The 27042-nt window shown below is 45.1% G+C and overlaps 1 protein-coding gene across 1 annotated transcript in view; it reads right to left on the bottom strand.

The window, feature by feature from the left end:
* Window positions 1-223: 223 nt before the first annotated feature.
* The window catches only part of LOC310782487 (microtubule-associated protein RP/EB family member 3-like), a 30627-nt gene continuing 3808 nt past the window's right edge, over window positions 224-27042 (bottom strand). Inside the window, exons 3-7 of the mRNA XM_083643157.1 lie at window positions 22935-23080; window positions 22120-22282; window positions 6303-6442; window positions 3969-4124; window positions 224-1423 (exon numbers count right to left, since the gene is read on the bottom strand). Coding sequence (XP_083499283.1) covers window positions 1355-1423; window positions 3969-4124; window positions 6303-6442; window positions 22120-22282; window positions 22935-23080 — 674 coding nt within the window. The 3' untranslated portion in view covers window positions 224-1354. The remainder of the gene's footprint in view (window positions 1424-3968; window positions 4125-6302; window positions 6443-22119; window positions 22283-22934; window positions 23081-27042) is intronic.

Raw genomic sequence — 27042 nt, 5'->3', positions numbered from 1 at the left:
GTGTGTGTGTGTTTAGTTTAGTTTGAGATCAGAGAGATGGTTAAAACAAACTGCTTTTGAGAAATACAGTACAAGGACAAAATGGCAGACAGCACACACCCTTCCTGTTGGGCTCGATTCCCAGACCTTTATTTCATTTCAACAACAACTCCAAATGATGCAGGTACTGTTTATCACATGGCTGCCATGGCAACACACAGTGAGAGAGCATGAGATGGTTCTGTGCTCTCTGATTGGCCCAACTAATGTCAATCACAATAAACCACACCCACTAGTTCCTAGGCAGCCACTGTGGCATTTTAACGCTATGCAACATCTCAAAACTCAATGAAATACGGCAACTGAAGAACAGAAATAGCAGTTAAAAATGTTCAACTCAATGAGACACAGTCAAACATTAGTGTTTAGTCGTGTTTGTGTCTGTCTTGTTTCATTCATATAACTCCAAAGCCTGACAGTTCTCTGATAAATAAGACATTGATGTCTCTCACTTAGCCATTAAATGCAAATAAAAAAAAAATCTGCAGATTTCAAACAAATGTAAAAATATAAAATTGCATCTTCCTGTATATCCTTCTGGCTGCAGCCGGTCACTGCATGTTGGCATTATGGATCATTTCAACATTTTGCTACATTTAGTGCAAGACTTTCAATTCCCCCTAAATCCAAAACATTTTGCTTGTCATAAAGTGAAATGGTAAAGAGCAGATACAAAATAAATAAATAAAAACATAAATACAACATGCTGTCTCATAACCAAGCTGTCAAAACAGCTGCAAGAGCAAACCCTCTGCGGTGGGACAACTTTCACTGTTTAGGTATGAAAATGAGTGGGCGAAAGTTCACGTGTGTCGTCATATGAGATATGTTCAAAATGTTACAGTATGTGTCTAACAGTAGTGCTGAACTTTTTACATTTCCATCTTGGGAGATTCCCAGCCCACATATCCTCGAAGTGATCACATTATATGGAGACGACGTGGTTTTGTTGATGGCATCCAAGAACCCTGTGGAGAATCCTGTGTGTGTGTGTGTGTGTGGGGGGGGGTCACCTGTCAGTGCATGGTGCTTGGTGAAGGTAAGAGTAGAATGGAGTTAGTTAGCTGGAGGCAAACTCCACACAGGTCTGGGTTAAGTGTCCTCCGCTAGCACGAGTTTTGGGAAGCTAGGCTGTAGGAGAAAGTCATGGTGTAGTGCGTATGGCCAGCCACAGGGAGGAGAGGAGAGGAGAGGAGGAGAAGGAAGGGGAGATTGAAAAAAGGAGAGAGAGAGAGAGGGGGAGAAGATGACAATAATGATCCAGTAGATCACAGGGAGTGGAGGGGGGGGCGGTGATGGAGAGAAACAGGAGTGTTCAGAACTCGTCTTGGTCTCCTTGTGCCGCCTTGATGATCTCTTCATCCTCTGGTGGAGCAAATCCCTCCTGGATAAGAAGGTCAAAGGTCAATATACAGCAGGGATACTTAACTTCCTTTGCCCGGGGGCCACTTTTGCAAAAATGACAGGAGGCCAGAGCCATTAATAATATGAATGTTTCTGTAGTGCATTGTAGGTGTTTATGGTGCCAGCCGGAGTTTAGTATTTTAACGTTAATGATTTTTACACTCTGCCATGAACCCACATAGCATCACTCTGAACCATCAATCAGAATGCAAACAAATTATCAAAGCACTAAAGGAAGTTCAAGTGATTTGGTGGTACAATGAAAACTACTCACAAAATTAAAAATTAAAAAGTCCAAATCATCAACCAAACTAGATGTTATTCACCGAAAATAGTTCAGTTAGAAACAAAGAAACGACCGCACCACGGATATATGCCTCCGCCAACAAGTGAGCAGTCCGTCTATCCATCCAGACTTGACGTTGTGAAGAAATTCCGTCAAGGCGATACTGAGATATTGCGTTAACGAGCTTGAAAATGGTGTTTGTGAGGTCACGTCACAGTGACCTTGACCTTTGACCACCAAAATGTAATCAGTTCATCCTTGAGTCCAAGTGGACGTTTGAGCCAAATTCGAAGAAATTGCTTCAAGGCGTTCCTGAGATATCGCATGAACGACACTGAGCTATATTAACTCATTGAGTGCCATGGACGAACATGTTCATCATTTCGTTTAGTAACGTAGAGTGCCAAGGACGAACATGTTCGTCAATTGCGTTTTTTGACGGGGGGATGTCGATCTAAGCCTCTTACATCGCCTCTTACAATATGGGAGCTATTGAATGTGTCTAACCTATTTTACAGAACCCTTAGGTGGCGACAGTGCTCTCCAGATTACAGAAAGGCGATGAAAAAACAAAGAAGAAGTCGTTGGGGAAACGGAAATCGCATCGCATCCGTATGCATCCATATGCATGAAGCATACATAACGTTAGCTGTGCCTGCAGCAGCCAATCTGCTCCCACAATTGAGCTCCTCCGTGTCCGCTGCGACAGCCCATCCGCATGATCAGCCGTGGAGTTGTTATTATTCTCAACTGGAAGCATGCGAGCCGGTGACAAACACACGCGGAACGCTGTAAAAAAGCTGGATGTCGCGCACCCTTCACTGTGCACAGCAAACTCAGCAGAGAGCCACCAGAGACACTCCCATACGGAGGAGGAGTGTGCAGTTGAGGGGTGGGAGGGGGGGGGGGGGCACGCAGAGCAGCACACAACACTGACCCAGACAGACCCAGACAGCAGGACAGGATTGGCAAACGCAAGCCAGAATATCCGATGCCCACCAGCAGCAAATCAAGACCAGCAAGAAGCTGCAACCAGCAGCGCACGCAGGGGCCAGCGCTGCTGGTTGCAGCTAAAAAATATTATTCTGCCAAACAAAATTCCCTGGCCTTCAATGTTTTATTGAAGGAAATTACTTTTGAGGTGTGACTACATTAGAAAATATTAGCTTCAGAGTCAGTGATGTGCTTGAAATGTTTAATTTCACAAAAGGCTCATTATCTCAGCTTCTAGAAAAAAATCGCTGTTTTTGGTTAAATCAAGCTATCTTCTCCGGCTCATAACTAAAGAACGGAAAATGGGATCAATAAACTTTTTTTTGCAGATGATAGAAGAGAGTCTCATCGTTCTTTGTGCGTGTTCAGTGTTTACATAGTAATATCACACAATATTCTGTGGGCCTCGAGAAATCACTGAAAACGCTCTGAAACTCTGGCACTGGGAGCGTCCGTTCTCCAAAAGTGGCTGGCACTCAATGAGTTAAATGTGGAGACTATGACTCCACCTCCTCCCAGTATACTGTTTTTATGCTCAAATCAGTGGAGCAGATTCTGTGCATGTTGCTCCGTTGGTCCCGAGTCCCCACGCCTCTAATGTAGCTGCTGCTGGTTCTAGCTGTGTGCACAGTGCGTAGTGTATTTATATACAGTCACTGCTCTCTAGCTCTGTAAATATGGCACTTTAAGTTCTATTAGTTTTTGTCTCGCCAAAAGTAACCATGTAGATTCCCACTATGAGCTCAGTTGATCAAAATGACGCCTGTATGGAAATGTGATTTTCGTGGTCAGAGATCAGGAGGAACCAGGGGCCAGCTGGTCATCTCAGCTCCTAGCAGCCAGACTCCAGGCTGCTAGGAGCAAATGAGAAACTCCCAGAAAGGAGAAACACACCTTATGTGCCCACAAATTGGGGGTCTTTACCTATGTGGCATTTTGCGTGTGTATGTGTGTGTGTGTTTGTGTGTGTGTGTGTGTGCGTGTGTGTGTGTGTGTGTGTGCACATGTGTGATGGTAGGGGTCTTTACCTCTGTGGCATTTTGTGTGTGTGTGTGTGTGTGTGTGTGTGTGTGTGTGTGTGTGTGTGTGTGTGTGTGTGTGTGTGTGTGTGTGTGTGTGTGGCATGATGGGGGTCTATACCTCTGTGCCGTTTTGTGTTTGTGTGTGTGTGTGTGTGTGTGTGTGTGTGTGTGTGTGTGTGTGTGTGTGTGTGTGTGTGTGTGTGTGGCATGGTGGGGGTCTTTACCTCTGTGGCGTACAGTATGTCCAGGATTTTATTGATGACAGGTTGGATTTCGCTGCCTTCACCGTCCTGGCAGATGAGCTCGATGTCTCTCAGCTTGCTGAAGTAGAAGTCCCTCTCCTTCTCCAGGCCGTCCACCGTCTGCTTCAGATCCAGCAGCTACACAGAGAGACAGAGAGGAGACGCACCGTCCGTCACACAGAGAGACAGAGAGGAGACGCACCGTCACACAGAGAGACAGAGAGGAGACGCACTGTCACACAGCACAGGTTTGGTAACTGCTGTCATATTTTCACCCTCTTCTGAGTCCAAATCACTGTAAAAACATCTTGTCTGAGTCCAAATCACTGTAAAAACATCTTGTATGAGTCCAAATCACTGTAAAAAAACACCTTGTCTGAGTCCAAATCACTGTAAAAAAAACACCTTGTCTGAGTCCAAATTACTGTAAAAACATCTTGTCTGAGTCCAAATCACTGTAAAAAAAACACCTTGTCTGAGTCCAAATTACTGTAAAAACATCTTGTCTGAGTCCAAATCACTGCAAAAACATATTGTCTGAGTCCAAATCACTGTAAAAAAAACACCTTGTCTGAGTCCAAAATCACTGTAAAAACATCTTGTCTGAGTCCAAATCACTGTAAAAAACACCTTGTCCGAGTCCAAATCACTGTAAAAACATCTGGTCTGAGTCCAAATCACTGTAAAAACATATTGTATGAGTCCAAATCACTGTAAAAAAAACACCTTGTCTGAGTCCAAATTACTGTAAAAACATCTTGTCTGAGTCCAAATCACTGTAAAAACATCTTGTCTGAGTCCAAATCACTGTAAAAAAAACACCTTGTCTGAGTCCAAAATCACTGTAAAAACACCTTGTCTGAGTCCAAAATCACTGTAAAAACATCTTGTCTGAGTCCAAATCACTGTAAAAAAAACACCTTGTCTGAGTCCAAAATCACTGTAAAAACACCTTGTCTGAGTCCAAATCCCTATAAACATCTTGTCTGAGTCCAAATCACTGTAAAAAACACCTTGTCTGAGTCCAAATCACTGTAAAAAACATCTTGTCTGAGTCCAAATCACTGTAAAAACAAATCACTGTAAAAACATCTTGTCTGAGTCCAAATCACTGTAAAAACAAATCACTGTAAAAACATCTTGGCTGAGTCCAAATCACTGTAAAAACATCTTGTCTGAGTCCAAATCACTGTAAAAACACCTTGTCTGAGTCTAAATCACTGTAAAAACATCTTGTCTGAGTCCAAATCACTGTAAAAACATCTTGTCTGAGTCTAAATCACTGTAAAACATCTTGGGCTGCCCCCACTTTCTGGAACGCTCTCCCTGCCGAAATCCGTAATGCCCCGACCCTGGACAGTTTCAAAACACACCTCAAGACACACCTCTTTTCCATGGCCTTTCCACATTAGTTAGTTCAGTTTAGGCGCTATATAAATTAAAGTTATTATTATTATTATTGTCCGAGTCCAAATCACTGTAAAAAAAACACCTTGTCTGAGTCCAAATCACTGTAAAAAAAACACCTTGTCTGAGTCCAAATCACTGTAAAAACATCTTTCATGACTCGTAAATGTAAAAACATAACCACTGGCCCTTGTATCTGTATCTCTTTGCATCGGTTCTGACAGAAACGGCTCGCTCCTCTTTTCAGAGAATCTCTCTGCTCATCCAGACCTCCACTTCGCCCACACCGAGCCCTGACTCCGCCCACAACGAGCCCAGACTCTGCCCACAACGAGATCTGACTCCGCCCACAACGATCCCTGTCTGTTTTCCCCAGGGATTTTACCCTGTGATACTATACCAGCCAAAGTATCACGATACCGGGTAGTATGAGGATACCACGGAGAAATCTGTATATTTTGTTTTATGAATGTGCAATGTATTTACCTCCACAATTAAGCAATATCACATGAGAGGCAGTGCTGTTGTTGGCTAACAACAGCACTCCCATTGCATTATCGTCACGGCTGTGATTTGGCCGAAGATAATCACAGCCGTGAAGATATTAGACAACAACAGCACGACCTCGGGTGTGATATTGCTTTTATACAACAGTTGTACAGCATAAACAAAGCTATTCATCAAGTAATAATAGCATTTTTGTCAAGTAATTTGCGACAACTGATGATTCCTGTCTCTTATTCTCTTCCAGGTACGCAACACAAAAGAAAACTGTGGAGAGACACTTTTTTCTGTCGCTAAAGACGTCATATCTGTCGAGAGACAGTTTCAAAAGTGTCTAGGGACAAAGCATAAACTGATCTTAATAGTACTACGGCACTTTTCCACAACAGAAGTGAGTGCTGCCACCTGCTGGTTGAGTTCTATGAGCTCGGCGTCTCCTCCGTTGCGGGCCATGTGTGTGGTCCTGCGGGCCGGCGGCGCCGTGGTGATTTGCCTCTGGGGCGGAGGGACAGTCTTAGGTCCTGTGGGGGACATTCTCATTTGGCCTGGAAAACACACACACACACACACACGCACACACACACACACACACGCACACACGCACGCACGCACACACGCACGCACACGCACACGCACACGCACACGCACACACACACACACACACACGCGCACACAGAGAGTTATTCATCCTCAATAAGATGTTGTCACAATGTGGTTTCTGATTGAACTCATTAGGGGAAATGTGCAATGCAAATCACTTTATCACCCATTCACTTGTATCTGCCTGTGGCCTCTGAAATGTACCTGCATTGGGCCTACGCATTGGATTTCACTTCAATGTTTTCCCCAAAAGCTTGTAGGATCTTAGATCACAGGGTGCGGAGAAGGGATGCCAATTTTCCGCAAATCGATTGATTGTAATTAAAAATAAAAAGAATTCCAAACAATACCAAATGTGTTTTTCCTCAATAAAACCTTTATTTATACAGCAGCAACATATTGTATATTTCTCACAGCATTGCATAGCATAGCCTACGCTATGAAACATATACAAACATAGAGGCATAACCTTTAGACATGTCAACATTTGCTCAGAATCCGCGGCCGCTCCCTAGGTCCGGCTCACTTTCCGCAGATTGTTTATTTTTTCTGCTCGCCATGCGTCGCAGCTCTTAAGCTGCATTCAGCTATGTTTTTGTGTTAGAATAAGTGTTAAATGGCTCTATATTCTGACAGCAATCACTGAAATAGAGTGTTTGGTCAGTGACTTGGAATCCCAAACTGTCCTCTATCTCTCTCCTGTAGTCCTGCATGCAGGGCGGACATATCTCCACAACCGTAACTGAGACTCACGGATGGTGGCGTTGGATTAAAAAATTATAGGCATCGCGATCTGACCTTCCATTTCCCAGAAAATGTCAAAAAATTTCTGTTTGGATACAAATTTGCCGCGACCTACCACTATCCAAATCACGGCCTGAAGTGAGCTATTGCTTTTATAAAACGGTTATGTATGGCAATATGAAATAATAAACAACTCATAATAATAAATCATAATGTTCCTCCTGGCTCCCTGCACAACCGACGCAGTTGCTGAATGTAACGTCAGCTAGACAGGCTTGGTGACAAACAGCTAACGTTAGCTAGCTAACTTTTAGCTAATGCTTGTGCTAACATTTTGGTAAATGGTAAATGGACTGCATTTATATAGCGCTTTTATCCAAAGCGCTTTACAATGTGCCTACATTCACCCATTCACACACCGAGGGCGGCCAGCTGCCAGGTGCTGGCACAGCCATCGGGAGCAATTTGGGGTTCAGTGTCTTGCCCAAGGACACTTCAACATGCGGACTGGAGGAGCCGGGGATCCAACCACCAACCTTCCGATTAGTGGACGACCTGCTCTACCTCCTGAGCCACAGCCGCCATGTGTTAGCTCCGAGACTAGGTGGCTTTTTTTCTGGAAATCACCTTAAATGTTTCCATTTCAGTAGCTAGTGAACATTGTTATCGCCGTTAGCTAGCTAGCGGTCGTATATTGACGTCACTAGCAGGAGACGGCAGTAAACACTAGCTACTAGAGCAGACCATGCGCCTCCTGTGCGGCCCGTGCTGGAATTGTAAAAAAAAAAAAAAAAGTTTTACAGTGCACCTGAACGCAACATGCAAGATACCCGCTGAATAAGTGTCCAAATGTTCATGTCATTCTGGCCAATACTCCACTTCTGTTATAACATTTCAGTCTGGACTATGGAATATCTTTCAATACTCTTTATGGCTAAAAGGCTAAAAGTAATCTCATGTGTAAGAAATGACTGTTCTACATTTAAATAAAAACTAAAATAATTAGGTTTTGGATTTATTTAGCTTCAAGAGTGCATTTTTGTTCTTGTGTGACCCTCAACACAGGCTTTGATCATCCCGGGCCACTTACTGATACTTATGCTTAAATTAACCCACTCATATTCTGGTTTATTTCAAGAAAAACATTTTGGCTAGTGGAAATTCTAATTGGCTGGTAACTTTAAAATCTAGCAGCCATATTGGCAGGTGGTCAAAAAATTTAATTTCAAGCCCTGAGAGCAGGTGGTGACATGGGAGTGAGTGAGAAAAGGATCAAATGTTGGTGGTTAAGACTGGCTCCCCCTGGCCAGTGACACTTGGGAATAGACTAGGTGACAACCAAGTATAGTTTGGTGACAAGCTGGAGAGACAGTTGACGGTCGGAGAGACGGCATCCGGTACGGGATGGGTTTTAGCACCCCAGCCTGGCTCGCTCGTGAGGGAGAAATCCACAAACGCTACGGATCAGCCTCCTGAAAATCTGCGTAAACATCGGCGCGGCCTGTGGTCCTTCAGGCTAGAGCGAGGTGCTCGGCGCAGGTGAATGACGTGCAGCGCACAGGCCTCCTTGGGGCATCCTCTCTGCCCATGGTACGGCATGGTAGGATTGCCTTTTTCCGCGGGAGGTTCTGGTGAGATGAAGGAGGTGCCCGGCCTGGAATCACCCCACAGGGCCTTAGACCTCCATGCACTGAAGGTCTCTCAATACTGCGGTGTAGCACTAAACTCTATTGCAGCGGATTGGGCGTGATCAACCCTTCCGCGGGCAACGTTGCAGACAGAGTAGGAAGGCTGATCCGTGAGCGGCTGCTTCTGGGACGCGGGTCGAGGTCTTAATCGGCCTCGGCTGGGTCTACTGGGCGAGGGTGTATGATGTTGACAGACCCGAAACACCTTACGACCCCAGTTAACATCACTGATGATGCGTCCCAGCGCATGCTGTAGTATGTATATTTGAACCAATAATGACATCACAACTGTTAATTTAAAATGAGTTATTCCTCTAAACCTGGCTTCAAATGCCCCAATTTTTTTGCGCTGGCGCCGCTTGGCCCCCAGCAAAATCTGGCCCTCTGGGAGCGAGGAAATTTTTTTGTGGCCCTCTCTATCATCAAAGTTGCCCATCCCTGGGTTACGGCATGACAATATTTGTTCGGCCCTCGGCAACAATCTGGGTTTCTCATGTGGCCCCCCATGAAAAATAATTGCCCACCCCTGTACTACAGTCACTCTGTTTGCGAGGCTAACAGGCTAGCTAGCTACAATTTGTTTTCTCAGAGCTTTTTATCTTTTAATACGTCCATGTCTCAGAGGCGGAGTGTTTTGAGGATGCGGGTCTAGCTGTGATAATACGCTCAATAGACCACAGCTGTGAACCAATCAGATTGCTTGATTTGAGAGAGCCATTTTATAAAGTCTTGTTAACCAGCTCCACCAAGGGAGCTTAGCTCTCTTGGCATAGTGGTTAGTGCATGTGCTTTGGAAGCGGGAGGGTGGTGGATCGAATCCCGCTGCACTGCCAGAACTGTCAACACAACGCAGGTTACACATCCGTGTGTGTGTGTGTGTGTGTGTGTGTGTGTGTGTTCCATAAGCGCCGGCTGCCGGCTAATTAGCCGTCCATTAAACAATTTCCAGCCGACTACTTTTTGACCATCAATTTTTGACCGTCACCGTTTTTCACTGTCACTTGATCATAAGATCCTCCTAGACCGCTTGTCTAACTACGTAGGTATCCGGGGCACTGCCCTATCCTGGCTAAAGTCATATTTGTCTGATAGGACACACTGTGTCTCATATAAAAATATTATGTCCACTTTCTCCTCAGTGAAGTTTGGTGTACCGCAGGGATCAGTCCTGGGTCCCTTACTCTTTGGAGTTTACTTACTGCCTCTTGGCGAAATTTTCCGTAGATATGGCATTAACTTCCACTGTTATGCCGATGATACCCAAATTTATATACCAATTAGACCAGACGATCGCTCTAAACTCGCTAATCTTGAATCCTGCTTAATCGCTGTTACAGATTGGATGTCAAATAATTTCTTACGACTAAACGCCAACAAAACTGAACTACTAGTTGTTGGCCCAAAAACCCAACTTCCATTTCTCACTGATCTTAGTCTGAACATTGAGAACTGCGTAATTACTCCAAACTCAAAGGTGAAAAACCTAGGTGTTACCTTTGATCCTACTCTGTCATTCGATGCTCACATTAAGGATATCACTAAAATAGCTTTCTTTCATCTTCGCAATATCTCAAAGATCCGTCCCTTGCTAAATGCAACGGATGCCGAAACCTTAATACACGCCTTTGTTTCATCTAGACTCGACTACTGTAATGTCTTATTCTCTGGCCTTCCACTTTGTAGCACAAATAAATTACAACTCGTGCAAAACGCCGCTGCTAGAATTCTAACTAGAACTAAGAAGTTTGATCATATAACTCCGGTCTTAATCTCCCTCCACTGGCTCCCAATTCAGGCCAGATCAGACTTTAAGGTGCTTCTGTTAACCTATAAATCTTTGCACGGGCTCGCACCTCCGTACTTATCTGAGCTAATCATTCCTTATGTTCCCACGCGTACTCTCCGCTCACAGGACGGTAATTATCTTACCGTCCCTAAAATTAAGAAAAAATCAGCAGGTAGCAGAGCATTTTCTTACCGTGCTCCACATCTCTGGAACCAGCTTCCTCTGTCAGTTAGGGAAGCTGGCTCCATTGAAATCTTCAAAACTAGACTCAAAACCCATTTATTCTCCCAATCATTTGGCTGTGCTTGATGGTTATGTTTGATGATGTCATTCTCTAGAAATATTTATTAGCTCTTGAGTACATACAATCCTGAATTGCTGAGCCGGCTGTCTCAAGCCAGCAATATCAGTATAAATTTAGACTGACCTAATTTAATAATATGGCATCAGTCGACCCAGTAGCCTAGATAAAAAATCTATTAGCTGGTGAATAAACTTAGTCCTGAACTGCTGAGCGGGCTATCACAAGCCAGCAGTATCAGTATAAACTTAGACTTGACCTAATTTAATAATATGGCATCAGTCGACCCAGTAGCTTAGATAGAAAATCTAATAGCTGGTGAATAAACTTAGTCCTGAACTGCTGAGCGGGCTATCTCAAGCCAGCAGTATCAGTATAAACTTAGACTTGACCTAATTTAATAATATGGCATCAGCCGATCCAGTAGCTCAGATATAAAATCAAATAGCTGGTGAATAAACTTAGTCCTGAACTGATGAGCGGGCTATCACAAGCCAGCAGTATCAGTATAAACTTAGACTTGACCTAATTTAATAATATGGCATCAGCCGATCCAGTAGCTCAGATATAAAATCAAATAGCTGGTGAATAAACTTAGTCCTGAACTGCTGAGCGGGCTATCTCAAGCCAGCAGTATCAGTATAAACTTAGACTGACTTGACCTAATTTAATAATATGGCATCAGCCGATCCAGTAGCTCAGATATAAAATCAAATAGCTGGTGAATAAACTTAGTCCTGAACTGCTGAGCGGGCTATCACAAGCCAGCAGTATCAGTCTAAACTTAGACCTAGACTACCTAGACCTGAATTAGCAGTATAGTATTAGTCATCCTAAATAATCCTAATAAATTTTGTTTTGACCTAATTTTATTGTTATCTATAGAGTTAGTTCCACCTCTGCGCAGATTCCCCCGCTCTCTTCTCTCTCTCCCCCTCAGGTGTCCTTCATTGGCCTGACGTACACCCCCGCCGCTGCAGCCCTAGGTCCGGCCGTCATCGCCCTAGCCACCTGTCGTCACTCTAGGCCATCTACCCACTACTCCTTCTATTGTCTGACAACCCGGGCTCTTCACCACCACCGACCCCTATCCTCATCATCCTGGTCACCTGCCTGCCTAAGGGAAGGGGGGGGACGCCCCCCCCAGCCCCCCCCGGCCTCATCATCACCTCCAACTCCTATCCTCCCCTCCCCTTAATCATCACCTCCGACTCTTATCCTCCCCTCCCCTCCTCTTAGCTAGTATTCTCTAAACCTACGAACACTTAAAGACTACATTTTCTATTTCTTTTGGACTCTACTTTTTACATTTTCAACTCCCTTCCCTGATTTTAGGATAATTTAAAAACTACATTTTTATATCCCTTCTTTTGGACTCCTTTTTACATTTTCAATTTTCTGTTCTTTTGTAAATTTTATTTCCATAATAAACCATTTACAGAATTTCATTACCGGAAAACTCTGTACATGGTTTAGCCTGGCATCTCTCGGCCTGTCTCGGAGGGGAGTCCCCGGATGGGGGTCCATTGCTGGGTCCACTGCCTGGGTGGGCCCGCCCCCCGCGTGGCCTGCTCTCTCAGTTCCCAGTCACTAGCTGGGGGCGGGTCTGGGAGCGGGTCGCGTGGGGGGTGGGTTTACCCGGGCTACCATTGCTGGGCCCCTGTAGCACAACGACCTCACAAGGTTCCTCCTCAGCCAAGTCACTGAGGCAATCCATATGGTGGAAAGGTTTTCTTGCGTTCACCGGGGGTGTGGGGACGCCGCTGTGTCCCAGCCCGGCCTTCTCTCCCACGCCTTATGTGGGGGGGGGGGGGGGGGGGGGGGGCGGGGCGGAGGGCATTGGAGGGAGCAGAGAGGTCTGCTCCCTCCCCCGCCTCCTCCTCTCGCATTCCCCCTGCTCTCCCTCCCCTGCACCCTCCCACCTCTCCTTCTCTGTTCTCTCCTCCTCTCTGTCCTCTCCCCTCTCTCACATTCCCCCTGCACTCCTTCCCCTGCACCCTCCCACCTCTCCTTCTCTGTTCTCTCCTCCTCTCTGTCCTCTCTGGGGGGGGGGGGATGTGGGGGAGGAGGGAACAGAGAGGTCTGTTCCCTCCCCCGCCTCCTCCTCTCGCGTTCCCCCTGCTCTCCCTCCCCTGCAACCCTCCCACCTCTCCTTCTCTGTTCTCTCCTCCTCTCTGTCCTCTCTGGGGGGGGGGGGGGATGTGGGGGAGGAGGGAACAGAGAGGTCTGTTCCCTCCCCCGCCTCCTCCTCTCGCGTTCCCCCTGCACTCTTTCCCCTGCACCCTCCCACCTCTCCTTCTCTGTTATCTCCTCCTCTCTGTCCTCTCTGGGGGGGGGGGGGGGTGTGGAGGAGGAGGGAGCAGAGAGGTCTGTTCCCTCCCCCGCCTCCTCCTCTCGCGTTCCCCCTGCTCTCCCTCCCCTGCACCCTCCCACCTCTCCTTCTCTGTTCTCTCCTCCTCTCTGTCCTCTCCCCTCTCTCACATTCCCCCTGCACTCCTTCCCCTGCACCCTCCCACCTCTCCTTCTCTGTTCTCTCCTCCTCTCTGTCCTCTCCCCTCTCTCACATTCCCCCTGCACTCCTTCCCCTGCACCCTCCCACCTCTCCTTCTCTGTTCTCTCCTCCTCTCTGTCCTCTCTGGGGGGGGGGGGGGGATGTGGAGGAGGAGGGGGCAGAGAGGTCTGTTCCCTCCCCCGCCTCCTCCTCCCGCGTTCCCCCTGCTCTCCCTCCCCTGCACCCTCCCACCTCTCCTTCTCTGTTCTCTCCTCCTCTCTGTCCTCTCTTGGGGGGGGGGGGGGATGTGGGGGAGGAGGGAACAGAGAGGTCTTCTCTGTTCCCTCCCCCGCCTCCTCCTCTCGCGTTCCCCCTGCTCTCCCTCCCCTGCACCCTCCCACCTCTCCTTCTCTGTTCTCTCCTCCTCTCTGTCCTCTCTGGGGGGGGGGGGGGGGGGGGGGGGGGTGGAGGAGGAGGGAGCAGAGAGGTCTGTTCCCTCCCCCACCTCCTCCCTCTCGCGTTCCCCCTGCTCTCCCTGCTCTCCCTTCCCTGCACCCTCCCATCTCTCCTTCTCTGTTCTCTCCTCCTCCACATTTCCCATTCTCTCCCCACCTCCTTCTCCCTCCCTCTGCTCCTCCTCCTTCTCCCCTATTTTCCCGAATCCCTGCCACTTCCTGCTCTCCCCTCTCTCACATTCCCCCTGCTCTCCTTCCCCTGCACCCTCCCGCCTCTCCTTCTCTGTTCTCTCCTCCTCCACATTTTCCCATTTTCTCCCCACCCTCGCCCTAATCCGGGCCCGTATCCTACTCCCCCCCCCCCCCCCAACCCTAGACCCTACCTCTACCCTGGCTCTCCCTCCCCTGCACCCTCCCGTCTCTCCTTCTCTGTTCCCTCCTCCTCCGCATTTCCCCCTGCGTCTCTCCTTCTCTGTTCCCTCCTCCTCCGCGTTTCCCGTTTTCTCCCCGCCTCCTCCCTCCCTCACACTCCCCCTGCTTCTCTACCCTGGCTCTCCCTCCCCTGCACCCTCATCTCTCCTTCTCTGTTCTCTCCTCCTTCACATTTCCTATTTTCTCCCCACCTCCCCCCTCTCCTCCGTCTATATTGCTCATTCTCTCCCCACCTCCTCCCTCCCCCTGCTCTCTTCTCCCCCACACCTCCCCTCCCTTCCCCTCTCCTGCTCTCCCCTCTTGCTCCTTCCCCACCTCCTATACCCTCCAGCATCTCCCATTCCCTCCCCACCCCATCACTCTCTCACATTCCCCCTGCTCTTCTCCCTTCTCCTGCTCTCTCCTCTGCTCTCCCCTCATTCCTATATTTTCTACATTATCAATTGTTCAAATGTTATCTTTATTCTGTATATTCGTGTTACTGTTGTGTCAGCTAGAATTAGCTAGACATACTTTCTGTGAAGCCCTCTGAGACATGCTTGTGAATTAGGGCTATATAAATAAACTTGACTTGACTTGACTTGAAATCCCTGGAAGCGAGCAGCATTGACAGCAGCAGGCAGAGCAGAGCAGAGCCCCCTCCTTTCTGTGTAATGTTACGTCATCGCAGTCAGACACATGGGCCTTTGTTTTGGTTTGTGTGACGCACAAACGTTAATGTCGACTGGATAGCCCTCATTTTACAGTACGCCAAGGTTTCAAGTACATTTGATTGACAAAACAGTCGTTATATAACCGTGTACGTTTGTGATTATTAGCGCTAATAAGTAACGTTACGTTAAAAGGAACTTGACTAACGTTACGTTATGGCTCTATATTCTGACAGCAATCACTGAAGTGTTTGGTCAGTAACTTAGAACTCCCAACCCCCGTTGTACTCTGTCTCTCTCCTGTAGCCCTGCAAGCAGGACAGACGTATCTCCACAACCGTAACTCGTACAGACTCACGGATGGTGGGGTTGGATTCATGGTGAAAGAATACATATAGTCCTTTATTGGAATCCTGATCTGACCTTCCGTTTAACCGAAAATGTCAACATTTCTCTGATTGGATAGTGGGAGGTGGGCGACACTGTAAAAAATGGGGGGGAAATATAAATCTACTCGTGGACCACTAGGGGGCGCCCACTGTTTGAGAAACACTGATGTAGGAAAGGACTGGAGGACAGTGGATTATGTGGCCCACAGCACAAGCTGCTTCCTCCCTCTCACTCCTTCAAGTTCTTTAGGAAACCTGCTGCTCGTCAGTTTATACAAAATGATCAAACAAGATCAAAAGATTTAAACAAATAAAGTAAGTTAATAATGGCATCCATATTAACTCATTCTCTGCCAAAGACGTACCCGGACGTACTTTCATGTTTTGGCTGTTTACATTACATCAGACACTTTCCCAGCCTGTGACATTGTTTCAGGTCAAACTGATAAAAGGAACCCGCTAGTTTAGTATTTATGGGTGGAGCCTGTGGTCGAAACAGAGTCCGACTCAGAGTTCTCGGATGGCGACGATGGCGAGGAAGACGCCAGCGTTTTTGTTGTTGCTCCACGACGGAGCGCCATGGCGACGAAGGCTCCCCTTCACAGCGTTCTGATCTGTCTGACACAGATGAATCGGAGGAGGAGAAATGGGTGCCACTTGGAGAGAGCGATGACGATGGTAAAAAGTAGCCTATCTTTTGTATCGCGTTTGAGATGAAATGATCACACACACAACATTCGAGTATAATTGTCACGCATTGTTTATAACTTATGCCGCCGGCATGACTCGCTTCACGTTTCCTCTTGCCAGCTCTCCCTCTCAAGGGAGAGCTCTGTCACACTCAAGGGAGGGGGAATCACATGGATACGTCAAACGCGTCAAACCGCGTCACACACCCGTCCCCAGCAACCAAGGCGAAACATGTGTCACATAAACATTTCAAAGTTTACAGCACTAACGTAGCTATTGTGTGATCTTCTGTGCTAACGTTAGTTATGAGAGGTAACGTGACAGCAGGTAACGTTACAGCACTCGTTATTCCTGTGTGTGTGTGTGTGTGTGTGTGTGTGTGTGTGTGTGTGAGAGAGAGAGAGAGTGTGTGAGTGTGACCACATAAGGGTTCGTTCCATTTGTTTATGCTTTTATCAAGCTAAGCTAAAAATCCACATGGCAACTGTAAAAGTAAATTATTTATTTGATTTTGTGCACATATTTATCATACTTTGATAAATACTGCGGCCAAGCCTCATCTGTCAAGAAACCCCAGGGGCCAGACTCTCTCTCTCTCTCTCTCTGTAGCCGCTCACTGGGCGGGATGGACCGACACAGCTCAAGACCGAAATGACCCTGGCAGAGAATGAGTTAAAATATTCTAATTATTATTTGAAGATATAGCTAGCTTTATATTTATAGATATAGCTAGTATACCTAAAGACAAACATGTACGTTAGGGTTAATACTCCTGTCAGTGGCCCTGACCAAGGCAATGGCAAAAGAACTGGAGTTGGTCCCCGGGCGCTGCACTGTTGCTGCCCACTGCTCCTAGTTCTAGGAAGGTTCCTAGTAGAGGATGGGTCAAATGCAGAGGATGAATTTCCCCATGGGGATAAATAAAGGATAACTTAACTTAGATAGACAGATAGACTGGCAGTTACTTCATCCCCGAAAGAAATGTTTTGATTAGAAAATAAAAATAAATAAACATTTTCTTTTGGGATTTTATAGTGTGAGGATGGAGAAAGTTTTAGAACACAACCAGGCAGGGACCTCCACTGAAAAAGAGGCAGACACAGAACCAAGGAGGCCCACAGAGAAAGAGACAGAATTAATCGTATAATCGATGCATCGCGATGCGGACGTGTGAATCGAATCGAATTGCTGACAGATGAATCGTTGAATCGTTTGTTTAAATTTCTGTTGACATTCAGATTTTAACTCATTGAGTGCCAATGACGTCTAAAGACGTCAATTCAAATAGTAACGTAGAGTGCCAATGACGTCTAAAGACGTCAATTGCGTTTTTTGAAGGTGGGACGTGGATCAAAGCCTGATGCATCTCCTGTAAAAGTATGGGGGATTTTGAAGGTGTATAAGCTATTTTACGGACCCATTAGGTGGCGACAGTGCTCTCCGGATTAGAGAAAGATGAGAAAAAAGAGTAGAAGAAGCCGTGGGGAAACGGAAACCGATGCATGCTGTAACGTTAGCTGTGAACAGCAGCCAATCTGCTCCCACAATTGAGCCCCTCCGTCTCCGCTGCGATAGCCCCTCCACATGATTAGTTGCCAGAAAAGGAGCACCCGACACCAGCGTCTTTCTGAAAAGCCAAATCATTCTCAGCTGGAAGCGCTGGGAGCCGGCGCACAAAAACGGCGGAGCGCTGTGAAAATAGAGCTGGGTGCAGCGCACTTTGAAACGTGCAGCAGAAAATTCGTGCAGCAGAGAGCCACCAGAGACACTCCCACGGAGGAGTTTGCAGTTGAGGAGGGTGGGGCACGCAGGGCACCATACAACACCGACCCAGACAGCAGGCTCGATGGACAGATTGGCAAACACAAGCTGGAATACCTGATGCCCACCAGCAGTAAATCTAGACCAGCAAGAAGGTGTAGGGTCTGCGCACGCAGGGGCCAGCGCTGCTGGTTGCAGCTAATTTTTTTTATTTTGCCATCAAAATTCCTTTGTTTTCGCTGTTTTATTAAAGGAAATTATTTTTGAGGTGTCACTACATCAGAAAATATTAGCTTCAGAGTCAGTGATGTGCTTGAAATGCTTCATTTCACAAAAGGCTCATTATCTCAGCTTCTAGTTTGAAACGTCTGTTTTTGGTGAAACCAACCTATCTTCTACTGCTGATAACTAAAGAACGGAAAATGATATCAATAAACTTTTTTTGCTGATGATACAAGAGAGTCTCATCGTTCTTTGGGCGTGTTCGGTGTTTACATAGTAATATCACACAATATTCTGTGGGTCTTGAGAAATCACTGAAAACGCTCTGAAAGGGCTGGCACTGGGAGCATCCGTTTTCCAAAAGTGGCTGGCAGCCAATGAGTTAAAGCACTTTAAAGTAAAAAAGGGACTTGATATGTATCTGACTGTTTGTATTAATTGATGAAAAAGTAGCCATGTGCAGTAATAGTGCAGAAAATTGAGGATTTGATACTTGGAGCTGCAATACTGTTGGAGCTATATCCAGATGCATCGTGATGCATCGTGGAATCCAATCGAATCAAATCGTTGACAGATGAATCGTAATCGAATCGAATTGTGAGGCCAGTGAAGATTCACAGGCCTAATTCTGACATTATCATTTTACTCTCAAAGTGCACGAGATCGGTGCATTTTACTTTAAACGCAGCAGAAAACACTGGTGTGTAGTACTGTGATGTGTGTACTGTGTGTGTGATGTGTGGTGTGTAGTACTGTGTGTGTGATGTGTGGTGTGTAGTACTGTGTGTGTGATGTGTGGTGTGTAGTACTGTGTGTGTGTGTGATGTGTGGTGTGTAGTACTGTGATGTGTGTACTGTAGTACTGTGTGTGTGATGTGTGGTGTGTAGTACTGTGTGTGTGATGTGTGGTGTGTAGTACTGTGATGTGTGTACTAGGGATGGGCATCGAATTTCGAATTTTCGAATAATCGTTGTTATTATCAAGGTCGACTTTTATTATTGAAATTCGAAATTCGAAAAAAAAAAAAAAAAAAAAAAAATTGAGTGAAATGTTGCATTGTCTCCCCTGATTCTAAGTATAGTCAAATCGCTTGGTTTGAGCAAGTAAAACAATTTTTATAAGCATTTTAAGCAAGGTTTATGGAAAAATGAATGGCGGATGAAATCCCATGAAGAGGGAGAGGGGGTGACTTTGGCACCCCTTTGGCACTCAGACCTGAGCCTACTAAATATTTAATGAACCACTCATGATTGTCAAAACTGTTTTTTATTTTCGAAAATGTCAATGTCATGTAACATGTTCTTTACTTTAGTGGTGCAATGCTTGTTTGAGCTAAAAATCCACAGCAGAAGCTTTTTATATTAATTAATAAAGCCGTAGACTTAGAATCAGGGGAGACAATGCAACATTTCACTCACAAAAAAAAAAAAAAAAAAATTACCGTAAATTCCGGACTATAAGACGCACCGGTCTATAAGCCGCGGGACCAAAATTGACTATTTTTTTCTTCTATAAGCCGCACCGGTCTATAAGCCGCGGGTGTTTTGATGTTTAATTACCATATGAAAGGGTTCGTGCACAGAGAGGAATGTCGGGAAAGAGATGGCTGTTTGGGGAAGCTCCCATTTATTAACATTTCAACAAAACAAAACAAAAGTCAGGTCACTAATCCCCAGACAAAATCACACAACAATAGGCTATATGTGCAGCAAACCTGTAACCAGAGAAGTCAAGTCACTAATCCTCGTCTTCCTCTTCTTCCTGCGTACTGAAACCACCAAAGTCCTCATCTTCAGTGTCGGAAACGAACAGGTTCAGGGTGGCTTCGTCAACCACTCTCCTCTCTCCTTCATTGTCACTCAAAACCAACGAACTCCTCTTCATCACTGTCGGCATCGAACAGCCTCTGAAGCCTCTGACGGCCCTCAGCGCCAGCTGTGGCGGCGTCATCCTCTTCATCCCGCAGCAGTCCAGCGTTTTGGAACCCGTTGGTGATTGTGGATGTTTTCACACTCCTATAATATTCCGTGATCTTCCTTTGTGTGAATTCGCCGAAGTTTGTGATTTTCTCCTGGTAGTCGGGAGGGAGTTGTTCAGTAGTTCTCCCCCGGACGGACAGTCCCTTTCGTCTCATGAATCGGAAGCACCAAGATGGCCCACCTCTGAAATGTTCAATTTTCATCTCGGTGGCGACTGTTTTGGCCTTCAGTCGGATCTGCACCGTGGAAACGCCTCGGCCGTCTGCTCTCTGGGTCAACACCCAGTCCTCAAGGGAATCTTCAAGTTCCGGCCATCTGCTTTTGTGGCCTCTGAAGGACTTTTTTGTCTTCTTACACTGAGACAGTTCCTCCTGCTGCTTCTTCCAACGTCTCACCATTGACTCATCGATGCCCAGGGTACGCGCTGCTGCTCTGTTTCCCTCTTTTAGTGCGAGTTCGACTGCTTTCAGCTTGAAAGCTGCGTCGTGTGAATTTCTGCGTACCTTCCCCATGGTAAGTGAGAGAGAGACTGCTCGTCTTGTTGTGATTCCGGGCTGATGAACTTTGCTTACCGTAATTACCATATGTAAGGGTTCACGCACAGAGGGGATTGTTGGCTGTTTGAGGAAGCTCCCATTTACCGTATTACCGTAACATTTCAACAAAACAACATAACACAACACCTTTGTTTATTTCGACAGTGCACACAGTGTCCGCGGTGTGGTGAAAAGAGGGCAACAGAGGAAATTAAAACAGAAGTGGATTTATAGGTAGAAAGAGTGCTAAAAAAGAGAGATTTTATTTGTATTTGAAATTTTTTTTCTGAAAAAATCCATAGATAAGCCGCACCGTTATATAAGCCGCAGGGGCCAAAAAACGGGAAAAAAGCCGCGGCTTATAGTCCGGAATTTACGGTACATTTTTTTTTTTTTTTTCGAATTTCGAATTAAATTCGAATTTGGCCAGCGAATTTCGAATAGTGTTTTTGCTAGAAATGCCCATCCCTAGTGTGTACTGTGTGATGTGTAGTACTGTGTGTGTGATGTGTGGTGTGTAGTACTGTGTGTGTGATGTGTGGTGTGTAGTACTGTGATGTGTGTACTGTGTGATGTGTAGTACTGTGTGTGTGATGTGTGGTGTGTAGTACTGTGATGTGTGTGATGTGTGGTGTGTAGTACTGTGTGTGTGATGTGTGGTGTGTAGTACTGTGTGTGTGATGTGTGGTGTGTAGTACTGTGATGTGTGTACTGTGTGATGTGTAGTACTGTGTGCGTGATGTGTGATGTGTAGTACTGTGTGTGTGATGTGTGGTGTGTAGTACTGTGTGTGTGATGTGTGGTGTGTAGTACTGTGTGTGTGATGTGTGGTGTGTAGTACTGTGTGTGTGATGTGTGGTGTGTAGTACTGTGTGTGTGTGATGTGTGGTGTGTAGTACTGTGTGTGTGATGTGTGGTGTGTAGTACTGTGTGTGTGATGTGTGGTGTGTAGTACTGTGTGTGTGATGTGTGGTGTGTAGTACTGTGATGTGTGTACTGTGTGATGTGTAGTACTGTGTGTGTGATGTGTAGTACTGTGTGTGTGATGTGTGGTGTGTAGTACTGTGTGTGTGATGTGTGGTGTGTAGTACTGTGATGTGTGTACTGTGTGGTGTGTAGTACTGTGTGTGTGATGTGTGGTGTGTAGTACTGTGTGTGTGATGTGTGGTGTGTAGTACTGTGTGTGTACTGTGTGATGTGTAGTACTGTGATGTGTGTACTGTGTGGTGTGTAGTACTGTGTGTGTGATGTGTGGTGTGTAGTACTGTGATGTGTGTACTGTGTGATGTGTAGTACTGTGTGTGTGAGATGTGTGGTGTGTAGTACTGTGTGTGTGATGTGTGGTGTGTAGTACTGTGTGTGTGATGTGTGGTGTGTAGTACTGTGTGTGTGATGTGTGGTGTGTAGTACTGTGTGTGTGATGTGTAGTACTGTGTGTGTGATGTGTGATGTGTAGTACTGTGTGTGTGATGTGTGGTGTGTAGTACTGTACTGTACCTGGATTGGGCGGGGGGGGGGGTGTTCCATCCTGGCCCTGTCGTGTCTGTAACGGGTCGTACTCCTTCCCGTCGTAGTTTGCTTCAAAGAACTTCTTAAACCACTGGACAAACTCAAAGTTATCCTGGAACTTGCCCTTCACTAACCTCTCGACAGGGATGATCTGAAAGAGAGAGAGAGGGAGAGAGAGGGAGGGGGAAGAGGGAGAGATGGGGAGAGAGAGAGAGAGGGGGAAGAGGGAGAGAGGGAGAGAGAGGGGGAAGAGGGAGAGATGGGGAGAGAGAGAGGGAAGAGGGTGAGAGAGCGTGAGAGAGTGTGAGAGAGAGACAGAACACATCCACACAAAACTCACTTCATCTGCACATATAATAGCGACAGCACAAATGGATAATTTGACCTGAATTATGAACGGTCAACCTCAAAGCACCAACAAAATAAATTTGAAAAACTCAACAGCATTGTCTCTTTCCAGAAATCATGACCCGGTTACTAATGCACAGACTTTGTTGTGAGCAGTTTCATGTGGGAACTATTTTCTTTTGCAGTCTCATGTAGGAACTAGCTAGCAGCTAGCGGGTGTAGTTTGGTCAAAAGAGCTATTTTGCTATAGTCTTATTCATATCATATTCTCTGAGGTATTTGATTACCGATTACTGATGAAACAACCCAGTTTCACCAGGGGGATCATTTAAATTACATCTAATCTAACGTAAACGTGTGTGTGTGTGTGTGTGTGTGTGTGTGTGTGTGTGTGTGTGTGTGTGCGTGCGTGCGTGTGTGTGTGCGTGTGTGTGTGTGTGTGTGCGTGTGCTCACCTTGTCCACATTCATTCTCTTGAACGCAGCCTGTAAGACCTTGAAATTGTGAATGTATTCGTGTTCCAAGCGGGCGTTGAACTTGACTTTCTTTAACAATATGCAGCCTGGAAACAGCATGTCCATGAACTGGCAGTAGGCACCACCTGAAGACAAACAAACCACCTACATGTCAAATACAAGCTTCAACATTCACTTTTAACTGCCACAGGAAGTGATTGGATTACAAAGGAGGAATTTGGCTTCGTGCAAGCAGTGTTTCCCACAGGATTCTGAGTTGTTGTGGTGGGTGGCCTGCTAGCCAGTAGCATGTTCAAGGTTCAAGGTTCAAGGTTCAAGGTTCAAGGTTCAAGGTTTTTATTGTCACATAAAGCATCACAGTTGTAATGAGCAGTGAAATTAGAGCTGCAGCCACTCCAAGACTGTGCACATGTAGAGACAGACAAGACAACAGTACAGTCAAATTAGTTACAAACATAGTGCAGTCAAATAGAGTAAGAACCAAATGCAAAGTTAAAAAGATAATAGTTAAAATATTAAAAATTTAAATTAGGTAAAATTAGGTAAAAGCTAAGAGTTCACCATGCACATTCAAGTCTGGTCCAGTAGGGGGTTCCAACAATAGCACTGTAAAAATAATATAGCAGCAATAAACATAATGCACTACAATGCTAAAATAATGCAAATGTATATAAAGTAGGGGTGTCACAATATATCGTCCCACGAAATTTCGCGATAGTAAAACGTCACGATATGTATCGTTGAGATGAAATCTCATATCGCGATATGTTTTTTTTTTTTTTTTTTTTCAAAAAATAGACTAAGAAACGTCTTTGTTTGTTGAAGTTCAATGTGTGGAAAGTACCGTAAATTCCGGACTATAAGCCGCACCTTTTTTCCCGTTTTTTGGCCTTTTTTGGCCCGTGCGGCTTATATAATGGTGCGGCTTATCTATGGATTTTTTCCAAAAAAAAAAAAAAAAAAATCTCTCTTTTTTAGCACTCTTTCTAACTATAAATCCTATATAACTATAATAAGTTTTAATTTCCTCTCTTGCCCTCTTTTCACCACACTGTATGACACTGTATGACACTGTGTGCACTGTAAAAAACAACACAGGTGGTGTTGTGTTATGTTGTTTTGTTGAAATGTTAATAAATGGGAGCTTCCTCAAACAGCCATCTCTTTCCCGACAATCCCCTCTGTGCATGAACCCTTACATATGGTAATTAAACATTAAAACACAAAAAAAATAAAAAATAAAAAAATAAAAATACCATTAACAGCTTGATTGCCAGCGACGAGTGTACTCGTCAAACACAATCCAGCTGTTAACTGCCAGCGACGAGTGTACTCGTCAAAAAAAAAAAAATTTTTGACGGTAGGTTGTGCATCTAAGCCTTTTACATCTCTTATATAGGTATTGGACGTGTACAACGTGTACAACCCATTCCACCGACCCACTAAGTGGCGACAAGGAAGGCAAGCAAAAAGCAGTGTGACTGAAGCCATTCTCATGAAGGTGGATTGGCGAAGGCGCTTTCATTTTCGCGCTGATTGCTGGCGGTGCGGGATTGCAGATTTGCATAGTGGATTGCGGGTGGGACACACTTTGAAACACGCAGCATAATATGACCAGAATCGCAAAAGCTTCATCAAAGCCCTCAACCAAAACTCCAAGACGCGAGCGAGTCCAACCAGACTTCCTCAAAGAGCGGCTGCACAGACAGGCACACACCCGCACAGCAGCAGCAAAGCAATGGTGACAAGCGGGGACTGCCCCCTAGTCCGACACCAAATTGGAAACAAATCCCATTCTAAAAGGCTTTTAGAATGGGATTTTCAACCCATTCTTTTTTGTTTCTTTTTCGCTATAATTTAGAGTAATTTAATTTCTATTCAGAAATTTATTTGAGAGGTCGAGAGTATGAGAAAGTGCATTTGCAAAGGTAGGAAAGTGCTTGTGACATGGCGCTGCAACAAAAAAGAACGCCCACAGGAGGGAGGAGTTGAGCAGAGGGAAGTTTACTGCTGTTATGGAGGAAATTACTGTTCAAACTATTGTTTAGGTCTTACTGATGCCAAAAATGAATGGTTAAAGTGACAGTTCTATCGAATTTCACAAAAAGCCGTTTATCTCTGAATATTTATTCTGACGCTAAAACCATGCTGTATTCAACTGCTAATGCTTACATAACTACTAACTCTACAAACTAACTCTTTTAGACAGAGAAAGTACACATTCTATTAGTACTTTTGAGATATTGTATGTTCACAAACTCCAAGCAGAAAATAATCCTCGGCTCTTGTAAAATGAGCCACAATCCTCAAAAAAACGGCTTGGCAGAAGCTACCTACAGCAAGAAAAAAACGGCTGGCAGTCAATGTGTTAAAACACCCGCGGCTTATAGTCCGGTGCGGCTTATATAAGAAAAAAATAGTCAACTTTGCAGGTGCGGCTTTAATACACCGGTGCGGCTTATAGTCCGGAATTTACGGTAGTTCAGTTGAACAAGTCTCTGAAGAGACACATGAGAAGTTATACAGGAGAGAAACCATTGAATTGAGTTTCTGGCAAAACTGTTTACTTGACAGGAAAAACTGAAGATGCATAAAAAATAGATTAAGAAAAGTCTTGTTGTTTGAGTTTGAAGAAAAACTGAAGATACATAATGAGAATTTATACTGCTGAGAAACCTTTTAGTTCAAAGTAAATCTAAGTGACGGTGTAACTCATTCTATTTCAAGATAAGCCTTATCTCCAATCTCATGTTTTTTCTAGTTGTTATTGTAATAACAATTTCCCACAACAGCATGTTTTGTATTTGTGCATTTCAAATAAAATACTACTTTTCCAGTCATATATTGTCATTATTCAAGTTTTAAAAAATATTGTTAAAATCGTATCGTATCGTATCGTTATCGTGAACCCAGTATCGTGATACGTATTGTATCGTGAACTGAGTGTATCGTGACACCCCTAATATAAAGTATTTGATCTTATACTATAACAATATAAATCTGCATATATATTATATACCTATTTATATGTAAACAGTAATAAGCAGCAATAATAATTATAGTGCAATACAATATAGTGCTATAGATTAATATGAAGTGCCTAGATCTAACTATATATATCATTATTACCACTATTATTATAATAGCAATATATATACAGTATATATCATCTATTTGTGGTTGTCGAGGGGGGGGGGGGGGGTTGGGGGGGGCTCTGTCACTATCGGTTGTGGCGGTCAAAATCCCGTGTTTTGCGGTGCGCCACAAATGTATTGTAGCGGACCCCAGCCAGACAATGGTGAAGCGTAATGATGTTCAAGAAGCCTTTTATTTATGTTCAGCCTTTATCCTTGTTTTGAACACAAATTGCCTTCCTTCTTTCTCCTTTCTTCATGAAACACTGTAAGAACTACAGGATAGATAAAGAAATAAAATGAGCTCTTACAATTTACAAACAAAACCTTGACTGTATATATAGAAAGCTAGGAAGCTAGCATTAGCATGAAGCCACAGCCATCCACTCAAATGTCAACATCAGAAGCTAACGTTAGCCTGAATGTCACAACAATAATAATAGCCTTTGCAGTTAAATTGAACAAAACACACATCACTGCTTCATTAAACCACAAACAAACAATACCTTGTTCCCATTCCAGCTAGGCGCTTATTATCAGATAAAAAAAACGTAATGTTGAAGAGCAATATGTTTTGCAACCGTTCTTTTAGCTTTCCGTGTCAATCCATCTACTTCCGGCCGGTGCACACACACCTACGTCAAGTAGCGTACAGAAGCAACATAACTACTTCCGCTCTAAGAGTTTAAAAAAAAGGGGGGTACGGTGGTGCAGTGGTAAGCGCTGTCGCCTCACAGCTGAACGCTGAAGGAATGCGTGCCCGTCCGCATGTCCTCGAGTGCCCACCGGCCGGGTGGGGTCGTCAAAAGGGCCTTTCTGTGTGGAGTTTGCATGTTCTCCCCGTGCCCCCTGGGGGTTTCCTTCATATAGGAACCCCTTCACCAAAACATGCAATATCCTGGTTGCTGATGTGGTTCCTCCTCTGGTCGTTAAGGGCGCCTGTTCGGAGGGAG

Source organism: Poromitra crassiceps, assembly GCF_964638095.1.
Source record: "Poromitra crassiceps genome assembly, chromosome: 9".
Classification (NCBI taxonomy): domain Eukaryota; kingdom Metazoa; phylum Chordata; class Actinopteri; order Beryciformes; family Melamphaidae; genus Poromitra; species Poromitra crassiceps.
Note: the sequence above shows the minus strand (reverse complement) of the source record. Positions and strands in the feature narration are given on the sequence as shown.